Here is a 23,192-nt window from a genome sequence, read left to right as displayed (position 1 = left end):
AGAAGCTAAGTTTGCTTGCTTGATCACAGGTTTTAATCCAATTAATGTGTCTGACTGCAAAATAACACATTAGTTGTGTTATTTCCACTTCTTTACAAACAAACACACTCAAACAGGCATAACAAGAGTGTAAATCCCCTGGTCCTCTCATTTTCGGTTTCACATCCACTCTCTACTCGCACTGTGCATGACCTGAGATTTTTTCTTAATAAAGCACGAGCCATACCCTGAAGCACTGAATATGGAAGTAAAGACCGAGTGTTTCAATAATCATGGCAGCTCCTTTTCCTAGAGGGAGACCACAGGTAGAACAAAGCTTCTTCCCACTGACAGACCTAGGAGACAAACACAGCTGTAAGAACACAGCAACTGATGCTAAAATGAAGCCAAATATTTAGATAGCTTTATCAAGAGGGACAGAATGGGAGGAAGGAGCACTGGAGGAGTTAACATAAATACACATACATACATAAATTAATTGATTCAGCCATGTTACTGAATCAACCTGCATGTCTGCCTCCCAGTGCACAGCAACTCAGACACATTTCCCTGCCAATCTGCTCTGCTAGATCAAGGGGGTTGCAAACCTCTGAACAGAGGTCTGGGTGACAGGGAACCATACCTGTGGATTGACAGAATCCCAGAATGGTTAGGGTTGGAAGCGACCTTAAAGATTATGTAGTTCCAACTCCCCTGCCATAGGCAGGGAACCTTCCACTAGACCAGGTTATTCAGAAGTCCTTCCAACATGGCCTTTAACACCTTTAGTGATGGGGAGTCCACGGTGTCTCTGGGCAATCTGCCCCAGTGCCTCACCACCCTTATAGTAAAGGGTGTCAATGCCACAGCAATTCACACAAATTACTGAGTCAGACTTGCAGACTGGAAATTTTTCAGTTTGTTTACAACTGGACTTGCTCACTGCAAGCCAGAAAACAGGAATGCTATTCTTGCACCCAGTCAAGCTGGTGAAGTCAATAGTGACAGCACTAACTACAGTAGGACAGGCCAGGCACTGGCTGAATAATTTCAGTCTGTGCTGCTGCAGCCACTTAATATATAACTAGTCAGAGAAAACCTGAAAGTAGATCTCCATCTGCAATGCAGAAAAAACTCTGATTTGCTCCTTCAGCAGTCCTGAAGGACTGCCTAGACCTCTCTCATGAATCTGATGTTGGATGACAGGTGGGTGAAAGTTCAGAGCCCCACGAAGAACTGGTGTCCTTTTTCATAATGGTTTTAATAGCAGAGCAGGTGCCCACTTCTACGGGTCTCATGCTCTTCCCTTCTCTCCTGCCCGTCAGCCTGCCAGAACTGATGCTTGGCTTAGTGAGATGAACCTGAGACCAAAAGGGATCCCCTGTCATTCTGTGTCATCCATGCTTTTTTCAGCCAGGGCTGAAATTAGGAGAAAAGCTTTGTGATACTTCTTGAGTTTTGAAAAAACAACTTGATGCATTCCTACTCAGAAAAGCAACTTGACAATCTCTAAAGGTTTTGATGCAGCAACATAATAAGCACCAACAGAGACAGATCTGGACTGCAGCATGACAAAAGGGCCATTTTGGAAAAATAAAGAGACACAGGGAGACAGAACCAGCAGAAAAACTCATCACAATTAGAAAATTGTCCTTGCTTCTAACTCTTGAGCCCACCATGTACACAGACAGCACAGACACACGAGTGTCTTGTTGCTTCATTATCATTATTCCTTTTAGAATAACTTTGCTGGGTTTTTTTTCTCCCCTCCTACAGCCTTAACCCTTCTGCTTCTGTGTTATTCCTGAGTTTACCTTTGTTTTTACTTCTTCTCATCTATCAGAGTTATTACAAGAGCAAGTCAAAGTCTTGGATCTTGGGAAGTTTTTAAGTTTCCTAATGTTTTAGTAGAAAAATGAATTACATCCCATCTATTGTTTACAAAACCAAGATTTATTTCAGGAAAAGATCATTCAAAAGATTCTGAGATCAGAATATAGGTGGTAAATAATATGAAGTAGCTATCACACCTAGTGACCACTTGCAAGGAAATGATCTGCGATCCCACCTAAACTGCAGCTATGGTTAGAAAAACAATAAATTGTTCACATAAAAAATTCCCAATGGTTTCACATCAATGCAAGTGACATAAGAAGGAGGGCTTTGCTCTGAAAAGTAAAGAACAATGTCATTTAAAAAGAAAGAAACTTGCTGTGTTCTGTGTGGTATTAATTTACCCTATTTAATAAGCAAACTGATTTTAATACACCCCAAATTATCAGTGATTTAATCAGGCTACAGTTAACATCTGTTTAGAGTTGGTACACATAACTCACTGAAAGATGTAAAGATTGCTCAAAAGAATCAAATCTCTAGGAAACTAGCATGACTGTGGGCAAATTAAAAATCAGCAAAAAAGAAAAATGCATTTCTAGTTTGGAAATGAAAGAAAAAAATCTTTTTAAATCACCAAGTGCCAATGTCTAGAACAGATCTTACTTCTGAGCATGGGACTATTCACAATGAAGAGATACTTTGGCTTAAGTGCTCTGTGCTCACACTTTGAGTGCGGTTTATATGGTCCCATTTCAGTTTTATTGAAACTTCAATGATCAAGCAGAGTTCTAGAGCTTCTGTCTGAGCTGTGTTATTTCAAAACATAACAGTACCACTAAAGCAGGCAAGAAATATGGGAGAGGGAGCTACACTTTTATCCCATAGACAGCTATGAATTGCAACATTTAGCAGATTTAATAGTGCATCCATGTAATACTAATGTGATTTTCACTCTGGCAGTTCACCAGCAGCTACAAGATGTGTTTGGTCCGCAAAGTTCCTTATTGACCTTTAGTACCTGTTGGGTGACTGACTCAGAGCAGCAGGAGAGCAGGGAGACGACGGCCCAGATCGGAAGTTCTCATGATAGCCTGCCCTAAAATACAGCAGAGAGGATGCATTACTACAGCTGAACAGCACATAAAATCAGGTTTTGTATGGAGAAATTCCAGTTAGCCAATTTCAGGATTTTTGGCTCTGAGTCTGCTCGCTGCTGCTCATTCAGGCAGTTCACAAGGTAATCAGCCATGTGGAGACTCCTGCCCATCCCACCAATCCATCAGAGCTCCCACCATGATGAAGGAGGGTTAAGCCAAGTCACACCACTCCTCACACACCACAGTCTCTGTTAGCCCTTTACTGAGCAAAAAGGAAGCTACCAACACCAAAAGGTGATTTATTTGGTTAATTTGCATCCATGCTACTCTGAAAGAGTGTGGTAAGTAAAAACCATGTTTTTTGTTATCAGAAATCATAGGACTGATTCAAACTCAAACTGCTTTAAATGGTTTACAGATTAAATGACAATTTCCTCAAACACACACACACTCAAGCAGTTTATAATAAGGAACAGGTAATCAAACCTCAATCTACATTAGTTCTGACTGGATACAACCTTAATAGAGGTAACAGGTTCTGCAGAAGACTGTGTTCATATATATGCTAATGAAAACAGATGTTCCTTTCTTGTTACATAGCTTCTTTTTGTAAATAGAAGGCAAACAGATCCCTTATTTACCAAAAGAACTGGTGTTACTGTTCAGTAAGGCTTACTCAAAAGCATGGGCAAAGCAGCAAGGAAAAAAGTCCTCACCAAAATTTACAGCAGAAAGGAGAATACTGCTCTATATGTATCTTCTTTTGAAAGGTATAATCTTCAAAAGGACTAGAAAGTAGCAATTGAGATGTGTTTGGAAGATGGGGAATGAAGCTCTGGGATGCCAGCTTCAAAGAGGCAGATATAACCTGACATTCCCACCTTCATATTTAGCTACTTATTAGCTATAAATGTTTGTCTCAGGTACTTAAAACAAGTTAAGCACATGAAAAGTTATTTAGATATGTGCTAAAACAGCTATAGAGAAAAAAGAGGGAGGCATGCAGGGGGTGTGCTCCCTCCTGAAATTAGTGACCCTGGTGCCTGTAATGAGAAACAAAGCAGATAGATGTTAGCATTTATCTAATGGTGGGAAAGTCAGACATGAGAAGCGGGTCTTCACACTGCAGGATTAATCAAACCCAACCAATAGTGGATGTTGAGCAGGAATATAAGAGCAGGCAGAGCAAATAGGACTTGTCAAGCTCTTCAACAACCTTTATGTTCTCACCTCCTTGCTTCCCCTGCGGAGCTTGGTTGCTGGCCCAGGAATGGTCTCTGCCGAATGTCCTCTGCGCACTGTGGGGATCGCTTTGTCAGCAGCTGTGGATTCCAGGAGACATCTGCAGCAAGAGGTGGGGAAAACTCAATATTTGAGGCAAAATGCTTTTGTCAGTATTTATAGACCATAATGGATTGTGGGCACACCACAAAGGAAAGAAATGTACTGTTCCTCAAAACAAACTTCTATGAAAGGCCTGATACCCATTTTGATATCAAGACAATAAATCCACACACCTGATTATTTTAAGGCTTAAGGAGAGAGTAAGGATGTGATGCTTTAAGAGGCAAGAAAGGAGATGCCAGAATACTTGCAAACGACCAAATTGTTGAAAAGAATCTAGAAAAACCCTGAAGCAGGGTTATTAGCAGATGTAGTTTAAAATTGTCAAACCTGTTTGTTTAATCACTACTTCAAATCCCCAAGGCTGTATTGCTGGATAATATATATTCTGCTTTCTTTCTTTCTTTCTTTCCTTGTGCAACTTTGATAAAAGCACTAAGAATACCATAAAACTGAGACAAGGAAAGCAAACTTACTAAGTTTAACAGACAGAATTTGCATTTGGACCAAGTAATAACACTGAAAACTTTTCCATCCATAGACACTTCATTTTTTAGAATAATGAATATTTATGCTGAACTGAAAACAAAGATCTAAAACTTGATTTCAAAATTTGCATTCACTTTCTGTCTTTAGTCCTACTTGTTTACTTTCCACTGTTCACTTGTATTAGATAGATAATGATGCTAAATTCATGAATTTGCCAGGTTTTTTTAGGGTGACCCTCATGACAGCAATGCTTTGGGGAAATTCCTTCCTTCAAAAACATCAATACTCATGGGAGTTAAAAAAAAAATAAATTAACTTTAAATGTCATTAGGCACAGCTAATGACAAAATTGAGGCAGGTGTCGCTTTAGGCTTGGCTTGAAAAGGTTACATATCACATGTAGTGATTTTTACTGGACTGAAATGGACATGAAGAATCTAATCAACTATAAAAACACCAAGTAAGCATTGGAAATATGTTCTCTGTATCAAGATATATCCTATATGTATGTAATATTATGTAAACTATGGAAGATAAATATTTTAAATGATACTGTGAACATGCAGGACTATAAACAAGATACCTGCTGCAGAAACTCTCATCTCCAATGAAAACAAGAAGAATTTAAATTTCACTTTAACATATTTATTTTTGCTAACATTAAATATTTTTTTTTATTTTTTGTCTGAGACATTCCAGTTTTGAAGATATATGTGTGTCGTCAATTTCCAAAATTCTTTGAGTTAGATTTCTGCCTGATTTCTATCTGGAGAAGATGATATAGGAAGAGTCTTACTCTCATCCTGAGTCAGTGGCAGATTCAGTCTGGCAGGTGAGCTGCGCTCCATCATTGGCATGTGGTGCTCCTGCTCACTTCCTCCTTTCAAGATACCAGTCTCTGGGTATCCTGAGAGCACTTTATTTCCACTGCCAATAAAAATAAGTCACATTGTAAAAATAAAACCAGGAAAAATGGCACCAAGAATATAATGGCAAAATCAGACTTCTGAATATCAGTCTATTTTTTACAAAAAAAGATTTTTGTTTTTCTGTCAATTTTGCAATGAGAATTTGCAATGAGAAAACTTTGATGGATTAACAAGTTTGTCTTCAAATAGCCCAAGTCTTCCCACTTACAACTGCCACTTAGATGTGCTGAAGATCATCTTGGATTTGTGGAAAAGGGCTTCTTTGACAGAAAAAAAAGCTTTTATCCTTATTCTCTATAAACTGCTCAGCATCATCAGATGCCTCTTCTTTTTTCCTGAAACCGCAGTTAATTCGCAGTTGAGCAAAGTCCAGGACTTTAAACACCACCTGGCGAGATTTGGTATGGTATTTCTGAGGTAGCCAGGCAATTTCACACCGAGTGAAAAGAGCTCCTTTAGTCCTTCAGATGGCTTGTGAAATGTACACAAGACACAGTGCAGTGATGTACATACACGTCTGAGCTGTCTAAGGTCTGGTTTGGTTGCTGTGACAGCCTCTTGGCAAAGCCATTCAAGGAACAGATGACAAGCCTTCAGCTAGCACTGCACACTGCCACACCTGCACTGGCCTGTGGGGCCAGTGAATATTGATCAGGATATATTGTATGGAGGCCACCAAGTGCTGATGTTCCAGCATCAATCCTGGGCACGTGTGATATCCCAGAAGCCAACAGAACACCAAGCTCCACAGGGTTATGAAACGCTTAGGGTTCGTACATACCTCCTCTTTTCTTGCCAGAGTTCGCTTTCCTTGCTTTTCAGAGATGACATACTGTCATGCTCCCAGAGCAGCTTTTTCTGCTTTGTAACTTCTTTTTGTTTGCCCTCCCCTGGACAGCTGTTTGAATCAGTTGAGTTCTAGAAGACAGATGAAGAGGGAACAAGGAGCTCTCTTTGAATTTGGCATTGGTGCACACATGGAAAAAGTGCAGGCTACCCCTAGATACACTGAACTGACACACCTTATGATTAAAAATAACATCTCACATTTATGTAGTAGAACCATTTGACCCTGGTAAGGCTAGCTTTGGCTTTAATTAAGACTTTAGGTAAAACAACATCTTGTTGGACTAAGCTGAGCATGAAATAAGTTAGGTACCAATTATGGTGCTAAGGATGGTGAATTAAAACTTCCAATTACATACTCTTTGGCAGAAATCCTTGAATTACTTTGAGAGTCTAGACAGTCTCCCATTGGGATTGTGAGGACTTTGTGAGTGACCTCAGCTTGTTGTCACTGCCTAGGAGCAAAGCATTACTCACATGCACTGGGCATCCTCAAAGGACAACACCAGTCCTACTTCTAAAAGTGGAATGGGAATGTGTTTGCTCACTCCTGACTTGTGGAGCTTGAGTGAGCAATGGCATGAGATCCTTCACTTCTGGGTACAGGCAGTGTCCTGACTGTGGCATAAGCAGCTCCACCAAGGAAGTTACTGCTACACAGCCATGTGGAATATCAGCCATGGCTGATGCCTTTGCACCAGGGTGAGTGAGCACAGGGTGACAGGAAGAGTGAGAGGAGAACCAAATGATATAGTACTCTTAATCCTGAATGTGATATCACCTGGGGTGTCATTCCCTGATCTCTACAAACACTAACTTAGTCAGATGCTAGATGCATTGCATTTAACATCCCATGCTGTGTGAGTGGAAAAAAGCAAACATAGAGAGTAAACATACCTGGTTTGTTTTGCTGCTTTCTAGGAGGGATGATGGGAGAGAAAAGGAGGAAAACTGGGTAGGCAGGATTCAGTCTCATCTGAGATATATATTTATATATATATAGATATATATATATATATATATATATATATATATATATATATATATATATAAAGCACTATTTTACACTCGAGATTTTGGATTCAGGGAAGCCACTTAGATTTTGTTGGTTTTAGAAGACAATTAAAATCTCACAGCACCGGTTAAAGAACAGAGGTGGCTGCAGAGAGAAAGTATCATTCTCTGCTCTAGTCAAAAATGGAAGGGTAGCAGTTTGCTTGGAAATACAGCTATTCAGTTGTGAAACTCTGTAAGTTACAGCACTCTGAGGAATCACCAGTTAGAGAAGAGACCCTGGGAATACCCTTACTCTTACTGCTCCTAGACTCTGACAGCAAAGGATTAAACTTTGCACTAAAGATGGCTTATTCTTCAGTGCTGTACTACTCCATAAGAAACTCACCACTGTCTTGTTTCCTTCAGTGGTAGAGGAAGAAGAGGAGAGGAGCTCAGCAGAGTTTGAAGAAACAATGAATGGAACTAGAGTATCCTCAATTATCTTGCGTTCCTAAAGAAAGAGGATCAGGAGAGAGTGGGGGTTGAAAAGACAGAATGTAAACTATGAGCTTATGAAATGTATAAGAAAAATGAGATTTAGCTATGTGCCCTATTTAGATGGCTAGATAAGGACTTGTGGTACCAAGAATAATGGTAACACCTCAATTTTTAATTTGCTTCAAGGTTTTGCACCTGCATTCCTTTTACCATTGAGATGGAATTTCCAAAACAGGAAATACTATTTCACCTGCATGGAACTACTGCTTTGCAGAGCACCAGTGTATTGAGTTTAATGTAAAAGTATAAAATTACCCTTGGTACATGAGAAACTTATTCTGAAAGCGGAAAAAAAATTCTTGTTTGAAACACAAGTATGTCCCTCAAGCACAGATGAGAAAACATCCATTTACATAACACATAGACAGACTTATAAATATTTTCCAGTTTCCTGCAATAGTGACCCACATCCAAAAGAAGAAAACCACTATCTTTTTTTATTTTTGTGGATATTTTTAATATTCCACAACTGCAAGCTTTGAAAATCTCCAGTGGATTTTTTTTTTTTAAAGGCCAGTTACAAAATACCTCCATGATCAACCCAAGGCAGACAACTTCATCTGGAGTTCCACCAAGTCTAGGCACCCAGTATATGCCAAAATACACATGCTGTGCCCCTGCAGGGAAGTCTGAGCGTGCCCAGACACAGCTGTACTGACTCACCCAGACTTGCACAGCAATTAGACACCTCCACCTCTGCGGAGGTGCTGAGGATACCTGTCCAAATATTTAAATATTTTTCCTCAACATCTATGCCAGTGTTTAAGAGAAACAATCCTCCTCAGAATTCAGCTGTGAAGAGGAATTTCATTAATTAATCTAGGTATAGGATGATTTTAATTTTTTTTTGTTACATAAGTGGGTGCATTTAAATAAAATAAAAAAAACCCTGAAAAACAACCTCCTACTTTGAGCCTTATACCTCCTCATAGTATCTACGTTCCTCCTCTTCAACTTCTCTCTGGGCCTTCTCCCATTCCTCTTTCAGCTTGTACTGCTCCTTCTGATACTTCTCCTGTACACGGATACAAACGCAGGTAAACTCAGAGCGTTCAGTATTAAGAATAAATTCTGTAGTATCTCCACAGCAAAAATGAATTTGCTAAGAATGGTTTAATTAGAAATAGGATGAAATAAAAGGATAAAAATTGGAAACATCCATGGGTGTAAAAAAAATGTTTCTTTTTCTCTTAGCCCATTTTTTTCTAGGACTTACTTTTAATACCTTCAAACTTCAAGGAACTTTTGACACATTAGAAGAAGTTTAATTTCTTAGAATTTTTAAAATCTTTGGTCAGAAACTAAGTTTATACTCAAAAATATTCATAATTCCTTGTTACCTTACTGTATTAAGTTTCAAAAATGTTTCACATTGAAACACTGAGACAATGGTTGTACATTAAAAACTTCAGCAAAGTAGCAGATAAATAAGCAAGTTTTTCAGATACTGATACTAATTTAAGAGATATGCCAATAATACTAATTAAAGTGATATGTCAGTACAATTTAATGAGTGATGAATAGCTATGCAAGTTTAAAAGATAAATGAACAGTGTGTAAAGGTTTGAAGAGAGTAAGATTATAATTAGCTAAATAGCGTATTTTCTTCCTTGAAGGAATGATTTCTTAAGAATTATTTTCACAGGGTTTTTAACAAACAATTATCTTACAGAGGTGTTGCCAGAACTGGTTTGAACATGGAGAGGAATGGTGACTTCCATTTCCCTCTTACACCAGTTCCAACATCTGTTCAGATTGGTAACCACGTCTGCCTAATCCAGAAGAGAAGCATTTACTATTGAGAGAGCACCCACATGTGCCAGAAAAATTATTATGAGAATTTTACACCATTTTAAGAGGTGCTAAATTAGATGCTCTAAAGTAAGCATAGAGATATACAAGTCCTTAAAGGATTAAAAGACCCCATTTTATTATTCTCCATCCTTTGACAGTTGTTTGGTCTTCTGTTACATGGAACAAAGACACTATTTCTTTGGGATCAAAGCTAGTTGCAGTTTCAAAAGACATTTCTGATTGACTGGGAACTTCAGGTTCTCATGGCCACTGCATTTCTTCCAGCTAGGACACAAACCTAGAACTTTTAGAGTTTACTCTGCCACTAGGCAAAACTAGTGGTTGTCTTGAAGATATATTTCCCTCTCTCACAAAAACCTCTCAAACCCAAGTCCTTTCATGTCCAAATTTAGCTTGATATTTTCCAAGAAGAACCTGAGAACAAAGCAGGATTCTACGAAAAGCTATTAAGACCATGATTTTAAAGAAGAGGTGCATAGGCATCAGGGTTAGCAAATTGTCAGTCTTGACAACGAGGCTCCAAGTAATTAAATGTTTTGCAGTCTATGCTCAGCATAATTTAAATATAATTGAGGACCAACACATCTGGTTTAATTCTGCACTGGATTGCAGGACCAAGTCCTTTTGGTCTTTCCATGGAGTGGGGAAGGGGGACATGAGAGTGCCTAAACCACAGAGAACATGTGTGTGTGCTCATTTATCACTCAACTGCCACAGAATTTGCTCAAGCATCCACAGAGGATGTAAAAAACATGACACAAAATGCCCAAATTTTGTCCAAAGGGACAATTCAACAGCTGAACCACACAGTGGAAGACATACAGTTTCTTCCCTACCTGAAGCAAGCGTTCTTGCTCATGCTGCCACCTTTCCTGGCGCTTTCGCTCTTCTTCTGGATCCCAGGCCCAAAAATTGAAACGCTTACGTGAAGGAAAACCAAGCTATTAGACTGTGACACTACACTTCACATGGCTTCCAGAGAAAGCTGCACTGTGCCTGAGTAAGCCCTGCTGATGATGTTACAATGGGAAACTGAGAACTGGATAAGGTTTCTCTCAATTAGCAGACAATATTCTTAGCTTCACTGACACTTGGGATTTCCCATTTGTAGCCACATGATAAAAGAATAATTTGGTTTGCAAAGAAAGTCTTGGGAAACTTCAGCTGAAGGAGGGGAAAAAGGTCTTAAAGAAAGTTCTAAGCATCACTGAAGAGAGCCACCTCCAGGGAATCAAATTTAAAGAACATACATATTTTGCTTCTCTATAATCTTCTTTACAACATGAAAAGCAATTTTAGGTTGTAAAAAATATTTTCTCATTTTATGTCTGCCAGCACAACAGCCTATAGCCTTGCTTTGAATTCTTATACATAATTAAATAAATCCTCAGGCTTCACTAAGGATCCTATTACACAATATGTGTAAAATCCTTATAATCAAGGGCAACTTTAGATACTTGCTGCCATATCCCCTTCCACTACAAGTAGAATTTGAATCCCATAGGAAGAGATATGACAACATCTACAGAATGTGAAATATTGTGTACTTCAGAGTAGCATTTGTGGTGTGTTGGGGTTTTTTGTTTCATCAAGGAAACAGTAGAATTGTGAAGTCCTTTCATTTCTATGCATTTAAAATACAATGGATAAATTAGAATTACATATTATTTAGAGATTGTGAAGCTTTAGTGGCTCCAGCAACCAAATACAGTATAGCTAGCTTCAGATAAGAGGAGAATGCATGAATTCCATATTCAGACAATGCCTTGATTTGGGTTGTACTTTTCTTCTCACATGGAAAAAAATTCTCATTCTCATTTAGGGATGTTACAAGACAATTGGCATAAAAAATTAATTTCTGCTAAACACAAATTGCCAAACCAAACAATAGTGCAAAAAAGGTACTCACATTTGATTTATCACCAGTATCACAATCAGCTATTAAAATAAAAAACAACAGAACAATGAAAGACATAACATAGCAAAATTTAACATAGCAAAATTTCCTCAGTCTGAAAATAAATCTACATTATATCTGTATAAGAGCTTTGTGTTAGTTTCCTATTTACTCCCACAACCAAATGCAAGGACTAATTGCAAGCAAATAAATCAGAAAACCAGATTACACCCATCACCAACAAAACTACTTTTTATCTGGGTATAGAGGAGCACAATATTAACTAATATCAGGTTCTACTCTACCACTAGCTAATGCCATCTACTTCTGGCCACAGATGTTAGCAGCGCTCAGACACTGAGTCTTACCTACCTTGATCTACTTTTCCCTTCGTGATTCAGTGCAAGGAAGGAAAAAGTACAGCAATGCTAAAAGGATGGGACTACACTATTCAAGAGCCACAGTTACGAAGAGAACCATTGCCATTTTCTATCCAAATGTCTTTGAAAATTAGACTGATTTACAGAAATTAAGAAAATGGTATTTATAGGCAAGGGGTTTCTCTTGGGTGCCTGAAACCAGAACATCGCAGCAATGTGCAACCCAACAGCTCTTTGTCAACTGTGCAGCAGGAATAGATATTTTCTACGGAAGCAAGAGGTAGAACAAGTCCCCGTGATCATCAGCTTTCACCCCAGCCCTGTGTCCGAAAACACCTATGGCTGGAGCAGCAGAAGGGCTGGAGCTGTGCTCAGTGCCGCATTTACCTGACTGGGAGAAAAACTGTGAGCGCCGCCAGTTGTTGCGGACCCTAAGCGGAACCATGGCCCCGCGGGGCAGCTCTGCAGGCAGTGGCACAGAGACAAAACAAGAAACAGTGTGGTGAAAAGGTGATGACAGACTCTCAGACCTGAGCCTCCTTGGCCACGAGTCGCTTTGGCCCACGGCAGTTAATTTACAATGGATCTGAAGATCACGCGGACTATTTGTATTTAAATGTTACTTTTTCAACATGGCACCTGAGCTCACATGAGAGCTCCAGCACACTGGGTAAAGGGCAGCTACCCTTTAGAGTCTTTGCATGGTGATTATGTTCATTCCTACTGCAGATACAGGTTATAATGCATTTTGTGAGCCTTTCAGTGCTCTATATGCTGTGAACACTAGAGTGCAGCCAAGTGTTTCAGCACCGGTCAGAAAACTGACAAGGTAAGAGACCTACAATCTGTTACTTGATATTTAGTCTGATTTGCTTAACATAAAATGATATTGTTCTCAAAGTCTGCTTGGGTAGCACCTACCCGCTAAAAACAAGTGAGAGTTCCATTCCTTTTCAGACAATCATAGAGTGGTTTTGGTTGGAATGAAAGTTAAAGATCATGTAGTTTCAATTCCCCGTGCCATGGACTGGGACAGTTTCCACTGGATCAGATTGCTCAAGGCTACATCCAGACTAGCTTTGAACTCTTCCAGGGATGGAGCATCGACAACTTCTCTGTGCAACCCATCCAGTGCCTCACCACACTCATCATAAAGAATTTCTTCCTAATATCTAATCTAAATCTACCTTCTTTCAGGTTAAAGTTTTTATTCCTTGTGCTATCAGTACATGGCTTTGTAAAAAGTCCCTCTTCAGTTTTTTCAAAGTGGATCACCTTCAGTAGTTTTAACATTGAAAACGTCAGGCTAATCAGTACATTACCTACTTAATTAAAATAAAAGATTAACAACCTAGGAAGTTCTTATGGGGGAAAAAACCCTCAGCTGATTTTTCTCTTTCTTCCACAATACCTACATATATGCATATTTAAAATAAATATAAAATCAAACTACTAAACATTATCAGTCTCAGGCAAAACTTTCTCATGAAGGCAAGGGAAAAAAAAGGTTCTGCATTTCAAGAAGTTGTGTTGGGCAGTGGTTGAATTCAAAGATGTGGGCCAGATATGTGTATTGTTCATCTGCAAAAAGGAGCTCCACAAGAGCAGCTGAGTGCAGAACTTATCTGCAGAAATTTTTGTTGTGAGAAAAAGCCAATTGCTAAGTCATTTTCAACTGTGAGCAGCAGTATGTAATACTCATTGACATAATACAGCCATTACTGCTAGGCCAAGTAAATTCAAGATAGGGCTCTCCCTCTGCTGTGTCTAATTTCTGCTGTTGTGTTTAAGAGGAATGGCCAGAAGAGTCCTTTTCATCACAGAAGCCACACTACCAATTATCAGTCAATGAAACTAGAAAATAACTGTCTTAGGTCCAAAACTTTCCAAGTCGTGGATTAGGCAGATCTCCCTGGACACCACATGCCCCTATTCAGCTACTGTCCAGCTGAGTGTTCCAAATGCTTTTTTGCTCACCTTGTAGACCAGAGTTATGCAGAGTAACTTGGCTGGTTTCAGGTAGTTTCTTTAAAAATGGCAGGACTACACTCCCCTTTTCTTCCAGGGCTTTTGCTTTAATCACCTGTTCAGACATTTGGGAGCAGAAAGCAGCATTAAAAAAGCAACAGGTTCAATCAAAGGTTAGCTTAAACCCTTTCTGCTTATTTTCTGAAACATTATCAAAGATGAAGCCTCTATCTCCAGAACAACAACAGGGAGTTACAGTATTGAAGTCCTGTAAGTAACTGGTAGCGGTTTCCTGTTGACATTCCCACTGCCTTGCACACCAAAGTCAATCCTGTAATAACATCTAACTAACCAACATCTAACTTACCCAAAAGAGCAGCATGGTCACAGCCATTTGTTACCTCTGCCACCACCACCACTTACTCAGCACTTCAAGAGGACTAAGAGGGCAAGCTCCACTGTCTGCACCTTCTGGACACTGCCCTCCCAACAGGTGGTGGGACTGGGGTTTGCAGGTTATGCTCTCATTTCTAGTCTCATCAGTTTACAGGTTCAAATGCTACAGGCAGACACTGTGGGGTTCCTTTTGAGAGGGAACACTCTGATGATCACAGGATTTGGCAGCTGAAACCATCCTTCAGGGCCATGTTTTGAATGAACTCCTGAAGTGACATTTTATGGAGAAAAATGCCAATTTTCACAAGAAAAATTTCTATGAAAGATCTTTCTCTTTTTTGTTTGTTTGTTTGTTTGTTTGTTTTCCATTCCCTCCTTTTCTTGCCTGTACATACCTCCTGTGTAGGAGGGAGCTCTGCTTCCTTCTGCTTCTCTATTTCAGCTTTCTTCACATCTTTCTTGCTTGAAGCAGTTTCCTCTGAAGGGATAGGACTGGGAAGAAATTCTAATCTCTTCACAGCAGAGCTGGCACAAGCTGCAGTTGAGTTGAATTGCTTTTGATCTAAACCCAAACCACACATATAAGAGATAATATTGCAAGGTTAAGATACTTTTTCAAATAAAACATTCACCTATTTATTAAAATCCAATTTCTTACTGGATATACTGTGAGCCCATTTACTGGATGTTTTGAAAAAATAAACTTTTTTCTTTGACACAGGAAAGATTAATCTCTCAAAGAAGACAAGACTCAAAGAATGAAATTCACCTGTCAGAATTTATGTGCACACACTTGATTTGGGAATCATGGGATACCCTTCATGGTCAACAAAAACAGAGAAGAAGTCCTTGGGAAAGAGTCGTACAAACTTTTATTTCAGGCACTCCTCTGGCTGAGATGAGCTGTAACCTACAATGGGCCTACTGAACTAAGATCTCTTTACTGAAGTTACGTGATGCATCCTGCCCTAAGATGTCTCTAAGGTAAGTAGCTATATGACATGGTCTCTCTGTCAGCACTGGAGGTTATTTCAGCTTGCCTATTTTCACTAAACCTACCACTTCCACTGACAATCAGTTAAGCATCAGACAACAAACAAACAAACTGCTAACAGGCAGCCTTGGACTGGAATAACCCAGTTGTCATCTAATTCTTAAACAAACCCAACAGGCTGATGCTGGTTTCTGGGAGAAGAGGATAGAAGCACACAGGTCTACAGCTGACTGTGACAGCTGAACTGCTGATAGGTGATACCACCACTGGAAGCAGAGCAGTCACCAGCATCTCAGGCACTGAATAAGCACCCAGGTATCTTTCCAACCTCCTAAAGCAGAAACTTCAGATCCTGTCCCCTTTCCAACCACAGCAACATTGGCAGCTTCTCTTTGATAGGCTAGGAGAGTAAGCTAAGAAAGAGAGGCAGCCTAAAACTCCACTAAGAGTGTGGACACAAGCAGAGACAAGAGCTGCTGCTGCCAAGGCAGATGCATCCTTCTCTGGAGCTGTTCCCCCACTAGAGGCATAGGGGACACAGCATGGAAGTGTTTGGCTTGTACTGAACACCAGAGGAGGTTGTTTACTCTACAAGTTCACAGAATTTGGACCCCATCTGTCCCTCCAAAGCAGATATAATGAAAACTGCATGTTACTTTATCATTTCAATTTTTGCAATCCTATCTCAGTTTCCCTTGCCAGACAATTAAAATTTGCTGTCCATACTAAGTTTTAGCATTTCTGACAGCTGGGGAGCTGAAGCCAAAACAGCTTTGTGATTTGTAGACAACACCAGCTCATCACTGTTGACTCTTGAGAGAAGAATTTGGTAATTTCATTATAAAATTGCACCTTCTATATTACCTGCCAGATGCAATTCAAAATTGTTAAACTATGTACTTTGGCATCTAGGAGCCAAAGTAATTAAGGCAGCTAATGAACCCTTGCTAACAGCCCATGTGCTTCTAATCTTTGGGGAATGGTACCTCACTGATGTTTGAGGGCAAAGCTCAATTGTTTAAGTCACATTTATCCCCAACAAATAGGAACATTATGCTTACATACAAACTACAGCCAGGGATCTCATTTAAAAACCTACTTGACATAGTACTTTTTACTTACTCATACCAAGCTGAACTTTGATAGACTCATTTTAAAAAATAAACAACAAAAAAATACCATTAACTTAGTATAATAGCATACAGCAAAAAAAAGTGCCTACTCAAAGACAATGTTTCAAAAACACACTTTTGAGGAAAACAGCTTAAAATTCTATCGGCAAATTCCTTTCCTCAGATTAGGAATCATGCATAATGGCTTTAAGGCAGAAAATTAGGAGTCTACACAATACTGTGCATTTAAAGCCCCTATGGGAACTGAAGTGCCACTTCTTACTCTTTCTCCCCATTCCTTAATGTGTTGGGGGAAAAAATGTGTCAGACAGAAACTATTACTGTCTGGTAGCTTCTGCCCTTGCTGCTTTCTGGTTACAGCATGCTGTGGCACTGGATTTTCACTTGCACAAATAGCCAAGTGGACAGCTCAGGTGTGTCATTTAAACCACAAAATGAGACAGAAGCCCAGGCTGGAAGGGACCTCAATAGACCATCTAGTCCCACCTTTGGTGGGAAAGAAAGCCTAGAGGAGATTCTCTAGCACCCTGTCCTGCTGCACATGAAAAACTTCCTGCCACAGGGGCTCTAACACATCCCTTGGGAGGCTGCTGTGGTGAATGACTATTCTGACAGCACACAATTTCATTTTATGCCAAGATTACTGACATTTGCAGCATTCTCTAATGAGCCCTGCTGGTGCTGCTGGTGATGCTCCTAGCGGGTTACTGCCACAGGGTGTGCCTCAGCCCGGGCCCTTGCGTGAGGAAGGGCGAGGGCAGGGCCGAGGGCAGCAGCACATTCACCCGGGGAAGGCAGCAGCACATTCAGCCGGGGACAGGCCGAGGGCAGCAGCACATTCACCCGGGGAAAGCAGCAGCACATTCACACGGGGACAGGCCGAGGGCAGCAGCACATTCACCCGGGGAAAGTAGCAGGACATTCACCCGGGGACAGGCCCAGGGCAGCAGCACATTCACCCGGGGACAGGCCCAGGGCAGCAGCGGATTCACCCGGGGACAGGCGGAGGGCAGCAGCACATTCACCCGGGGACAGGCGGAGGGCAGCAGCACATTCACCCGGGGACAGGCCGAGGGCAGCAGCACATTCACCCGGGGACAGGCCGAGGGCAGCAGCGCATTCACTCGGGGACAGGCCGAGGGCATCAGCACATTCACCCAGAGAGGGCAGCAGCACATTCAGCCGGGGACAGGCCGAGGGCAGCAGCACATTCACACATTCAGCCGGGGACAGGCCGAGGGCACCAGCGCATTCACCCGGGGACAGGCCCAGGGCATCAGCACATTCAGCCGGGGACAGGCCGAGGGCAGCAGCACATTCACCCGGGGACAGGCGGAGGGCAGCAGCACATTCACCCGGGGACAGGCGGAGGGCAGCAGCACATTCACCCGGGGACAGGCCGAGGGCAGCAGCACATTCACCCGGGGACAGGCCGAGGGCAGCAGCACATTCACACATTCACCCGGGGACAGGCGGAGGGCAGCAGCACATTCACACATTCACCCGGGGACAGGCGGAGGGCAGCAGCACATTCACACATTCACCCGGGGACAGGCGGAGGGCAGCAGCACACCCACCTGGGGATGGGCACTCCGGCAGAGCAGGTGCCGCACCGCTGGGGCTGGGCTCGGCTTGCAGGCTGTCAGCTCCATCCAGTTCCACCGGGGAGGCCTGGAGAGGGGAACACAGCACGGAGTGAGTAGAGTGGAAATAAAAGTATGTGCTAGTTCCTCAAGGCAGTGCTTGCTGCCCCTTTGTAGTGTGTTTGAACCACATCAGTGTGGTTCATCAGTGTGGAGCTCAGCAGGGCGCTGGGGAGAATGTTTCAGAGCAATACGTGCCCATTTGGGTATTGAATGGCTGTGCTTTAATCTCCTTTTCAAATCACTCATCATCAGCCATTAATGTGGTTGGCTTGGAATAGCTCCTACAAGCTTTTAAAACTGTAGGATATCTTGGATTGTGTTAGCTGGAGATAAGCATACATTTACCCCTAGTTTCCCCTTCCAGAATAACACAAAAACGTATGCATTAGTGAAGAGATAGCACATACTAGGGTTTGGAAAGTGGCAAAGTAATTAAATACTTCCTTTATTTCACGGTTGTCTAAACAATCTGTTATCTGAAGGGAAAAGACAGAGTTGGTATTAAAGGTAATGAAATACTGGAAACACTATTAAGAAAGGACTGAAAAAATATGGTGAGACTGTATCAAGCCAATAATTCAAATGCCTTTGAAAAGCAAGCTTCCTGACCGGGACAGGGCTGTTGCAGAGTTAAAACCACACTGTCAAAATAAGGGTAACGCTTCAGCTGATCTATTCAGCAGCTTCTACCATACATCTGCTTTTCCAGAAAGCAAATCAAGAAAACTCTGCAGTAAAGCTATCATCCATTGCCAATAGCTAGTGCTTCTAATGCATCCAAGACCTAGAAAATGGCACATTCAATGGGGGAAAATAAAAAATGCGGACTACTTTTAGAAATAAAAAGGAACATATTTCAGAAATAACCTATTGTAGACTCTCTTTCCTGTCCTCCTCCCACTCCTCCATCTTCTTAACAGCTGCAAAGGAGGAAATCTGATGAAATTTCCTCTTTTCTGCAGGCAGGAATCAGATCTCCACCTTCTGTATGGATCTGGTTTCCTATCCCTGCAGGCTCACGAGAGCCTATGGCCCCTTATCTGAACATGCCCCATGAAAAACAGACCTGGGCTCTCACAGCTCCATAACTGGAGACATCTGCTGGCAACGCCAACAGGATGGCAGCAGCTGTGGACACTCCACAAAGCTTTAGGGAACTTAACTGCTGGCAAAGCTTGTGAATCCCTGCCTCATCTCCTCTCTGGAGGGAGACTTGCTGTCAAGAGGGGCAGGAACATGTGTAGGAATATGCCCTACAAGGAAATGGTGCAGACTGGTGTGGGGCCATGGCCAGGGCCAGTGACCCAGGCAAACCCAGCACTGCTGGGAACAAGAGAAGGGGCCTGCAGCTGCCAAGGGCTGTGCTGCCACCTCTCAGCAGGACAGGCGCCAGATCACAGCCACGAGTCTCTCGAAGTGGCAGCGCTTGCTGGGGCTGGCTGCCTGCCATCCTCGCCACTGCCGCCACTTTGCAATGCACCCTCTTTCCACCCTCAGCCTCTGCCCCAGGCAAGACATGGAGACACATCTCCCACCTGCCTAAAAGCAGTTCTTGAAATGGATGAGGCAGACATGAAATAGTCTCTAAAAAGGTAACATGGACAGTTTCAGGACTTCCTCTCTACCACGTCCACCTGTGAATGCATCTATACCTGGAATAGAAATGAAGAAAGCACAGACTGCTCCTTCATGTCTCATGCACTCCCAGGAGAGATGGTCACTGGATACGAGGCACAGGGTAAAACAAAGCCCCAGAGAAATGCTCCAAAGACTGCAAGTCCTGTGCTCTAGAGGTTTATCTCTTGCCACTTAGTTGCATTTTTCTTTCATATAACCCACCTCTCTCCCCCAGTTCATCTGGACTCCAGCCTAGTGTGCTGCTGAGAGTTTTCATCGCAAAAGCCCCAGCAGAATTCTACTGCAACTGAATAAACTTCCCCTTCAGCCTCAGTTCCAGCTCCTGATACAACAGTGGCCAGGGGAGAACCTACAGCAAATCCTTCCCAACCTTGCTTAAAGCAGAAATAAGTATTTATTTTCTGCATGAGGACAGGCAGGCCAGTGCAACAGGCTTGCCAGATAGGTCATATCTGTCCCTAGAGGTTCCCAAGATTTCAGTGATCAAGCCCTTAGCAACCTCTTATGATCTCATGTCTGATCCTGTTTTGAGCAGCAGACTCAACTAGAAACCTACAACTTGAATTTTTTCTATGTCATTCTACAACCTACAAAACTCTGTTAAACCTAAACAAATGGCTATTATTGAGAGCTGAGGATTTGGCTCAAACAAAGTAGTTTTCACATGGAAAAGCAAGAGGCTCCACACCCACTGGTCCAAACCATAAGCCTCCCAAATACATTGTTGTAGATTTCAATTATTAATATTTAGATTGATAATATTTTTTGGTAAAACAATGGAATTCACCCTTCACTCTCAAAAAGGAATTGTCCAAATTGAAAAATGAAAATAAATAAATACATTCAATTTAAAGTTCAACCTCAGAGGCTTTGAAGCTATAAACTTTTATACTCCTGAGGCCAATACAAAAAGTGTTAAATTGTTATACCCAAGAAAGTCAGTTGTTGATGTCAGCTTCTGCTGGAGAAAGAGCGCAGCTACAGTGGCCTCTCAGAGGGGCTAAAATTCACTGTTGCTTAGTGAAAGCTGATGCACAGACACGATGCACTTGGATCACCTCTGGGTCTAGAGTTCTCTCAGGAACCCGAACAGAGTGCTGTCATGCAGCTGTCTTGCACAAGCCTAATAACTAAACCTACCCATAACCTATATCCAGGAGGCTGAACCAGGTATAGACATAAATGTTATTTATAGAAAAAAAGAGTTAATACTTGCTGCAGGAAAATTTGCTTTCCAATGGCATGCTGCAGAAATTCTGTTCCTGCTCACGAGACTTGACTCTTGCTCCTCCCTCTGCTGAGCAATTAAATGCTAGTGACATACAGCTAAAAATATAAAACTGATTAATAACTAATTTATAAAAAATTAAGTCAACTTCACTGGGGAACTCTCTTGTTTCCACTAAATTTAATTCTATTTATAATACTAAGTTAATGAAGTATTACCTAGTATTTTATCCACAGGTACATGATACACTTAAGAAAATTATTGTGCTGATATAATTGATAAAATACCTTTTCTACCACAGGCTATCATACTTTACATTTCATAAATATTTTTAATCAAATGATGATGTTATCACTGAACTTAAAAAAGGGCATACAAACATTTCATTACACCTAAGAGGACTTGGTGTATTTTGACAGTAATCTAGTGAGTGACATTTCTGAGGTGCTTCAGTTCTATGAGGAGCTCTCATGCCTTGGGATGAAGGGCTGATGCAGCCTCTCAGCACCCTTGTATCATGTGTTCTTGTGTGGGCAGAGGTCTCTTTCTGCAGGGAAACAGAGCCATTCCAAACACAGGCTCTGCTGCAGGTGCCTGTGAGGGAAGGTAACACACACCACCACAGGCAGAGAAGACTTTAAGAGGAGCATGAAAAACTTCAGTACACGGGGACTGTGATTATCTCTGCCCACACATCAGGCTGATGTCGAGATTGTCCCATTAAAACTTCTAAAATCTAAAGCATGCTGTCTGCTTGGACATGCTCATTATCCCATGCGTCTGGATCCCAGGAGTTAAAGTAAGCTACCCTATTTATGACTTAGCCTCCATTCACGACAGAAAGTTAAATATTGTGATGGCAACTGTGGTTATGAGCACGTCAGTACAGAGGACAAAGCAGCACCGGTGTTCTGCTAAACAGAGTATTCATTTTACAAACACACAAGCACAAGCATATAGTGTTACCAAACACTTATTAGGCCTGGAAATAAATTAGTTCAGTTTGTGACAGACAGGATTTTTATCACATAAACTAGGATATCAGGCCAGGTATTTCTTTGATTAAGATCACACAAGCTAGAAATGTATTGGCTACTGTCAATTGGCTATTGCCAATAGCCATATTGGCTACTTCTGTGGCAGAACTTTACACCCTAAATAAAACTAAAAATACAGTAACCAGAAATACCTAACACACAGAGTATCACAGCTTCTACAAGAATACAAACTCCAAAGGAAGTTACAGTAGAACTTTATTAATCCTTCTTGTAAATTAAATCGAAACATAGCTCAGTTAACACTGCTTGCACACAAAATCATGTGAAATATTGTTATTGTATTTTCTATGAAAACATGACAAAACAAGCTGTCTAGAACCAGTTAGAATGCAGAGGTATCAGAAAGAATCAGATTAAAACGACAATTTAATTCTGTAAAACCATTCAGGAATGAAATTGGTTGCAACACCAATAGCCACATGTAGAAAATGTCTGACAAATCACAAAACTTCTGTGATTCAAATTCTACACATATCATCGACTTCAAAATTTTTGTACAAAGATTTCCTCATCAAAATTAATGTTGGCAGCTGATGTGAGTGGTAATGATGGCACGACCTAGGGCTGCCACAGCTTAGTTTCTTGCATGCTATGCCAGATACAGTACTACAGCCAGAACACTGCTTCAACAGGTTATCTGCCAGCTATCTAATACTATACTCAGGCCAGCTATTTACAACAAAAGATCAGTAATCTGTAATCAGTAATCTGTAATCAGTAATCTGTAACTGACAGAGAAGTCTTGAAAATGTTTCAAGAAAGTGTGAAGTATTTTTGATAGTCATTAGAATTATTACTGGTCCATTGGAGTATAAAATTAGCTTCTTTCACTGACAGACACTGAAAAGTACATGGCTGTCTGAAGGACAAGAGACAGGTGTGCTATGTTCAGAACCAAATGCTGAGCAGTGTTCAGAACCAAATGCTGAGCAGTGCTCCCTTCTAGCTGCTTTGAAGCTTTGCTG

The 23,192-nt window shown here is 41.2% G+C and overlaps 1 protein-coding gene across 8 annotated transcripts in view; it reads right to left on the bottom strand.

Annotated features, from left to right (window-relative positions):
* The window catches only part of LIMCH1 (LIM and calponin homology domains 1), a 172,636-nt gene that overhangs the window by 6,372 nt on the left and 143,072 nt on the right, over window positions 1–23,192 (bottom strand). For 7 of the 8 annotated variants that reach the window (XM_086891154.1, XM_086891157.1, XM_086891159.1 and 4 more), the window contains 12 exons: window positions 18,235–18,328; window positions 14,926–15,092; window positions 14,144–14,249; window positions 11,799–11,827; window positions 10,726–10,809; window positions 8,997–9,089; window positions 7,923–8,027; window positions 6,456–6,592; window positions 5,542–5,672; window positions 4,143–4,254; window positions 2,834–2,911; window positions 227–335 (listed from right to left, as the gene is read on the bottom strand). In XM_086891154.1, coding sequence (XP_086747280.1) covers window positions 227–335; window positions 2,834–2,911; window positions 4,143–4,254; window positions 5,542–5,672; window positions 6,456–6,592; window positions 7,923–8,027; window positions 8,997–9,089; window positions 10,726–10,809; window positions 11,799–11,827; window positions 14,144–14,249; window positions 14,926–15,092; window positions 18,235–18,328 — 1,245 coding nt within the window. Of the gene's footprint in view, window positions 1–226; window positions 336–2,833; window positions 2,912–4,142; window positions 4,255–5,541; window positions 5,673–6,455; window positions 6,593–7,922; window positions 8,028–8,996; window positions 9,090–10,725; window positions 10,810–11,798; window positions 11,828–12,553; window positions 12,629–14,143; window positions 14,250–14,925; window positions 15,093–18,234; window positions 18,329–23,192 lie in introns of all 8 variants that reach the window. The other variant, XM_086891161.1, reaches the window with a different exon arrangement.

Source organism: Cyanistes caeruleus, chromosome 5, assembly GCF_971803275.1.
Source record: "Cyanistes caeruleus chromosome 5, bCyaCae1.hap1.1, whole genome shotgun sequence".
Lineage (NCBI taxonomy): Eukaryota > Metazoa > Chordata > Aves > Passeriformes > Paridae > Cyanistes > Cyanistes caeruleus.
Note: the sequence above shows the minus strand (reverse complement) of the source record. Positions and strands in the feature narration are given on the sequence as shown.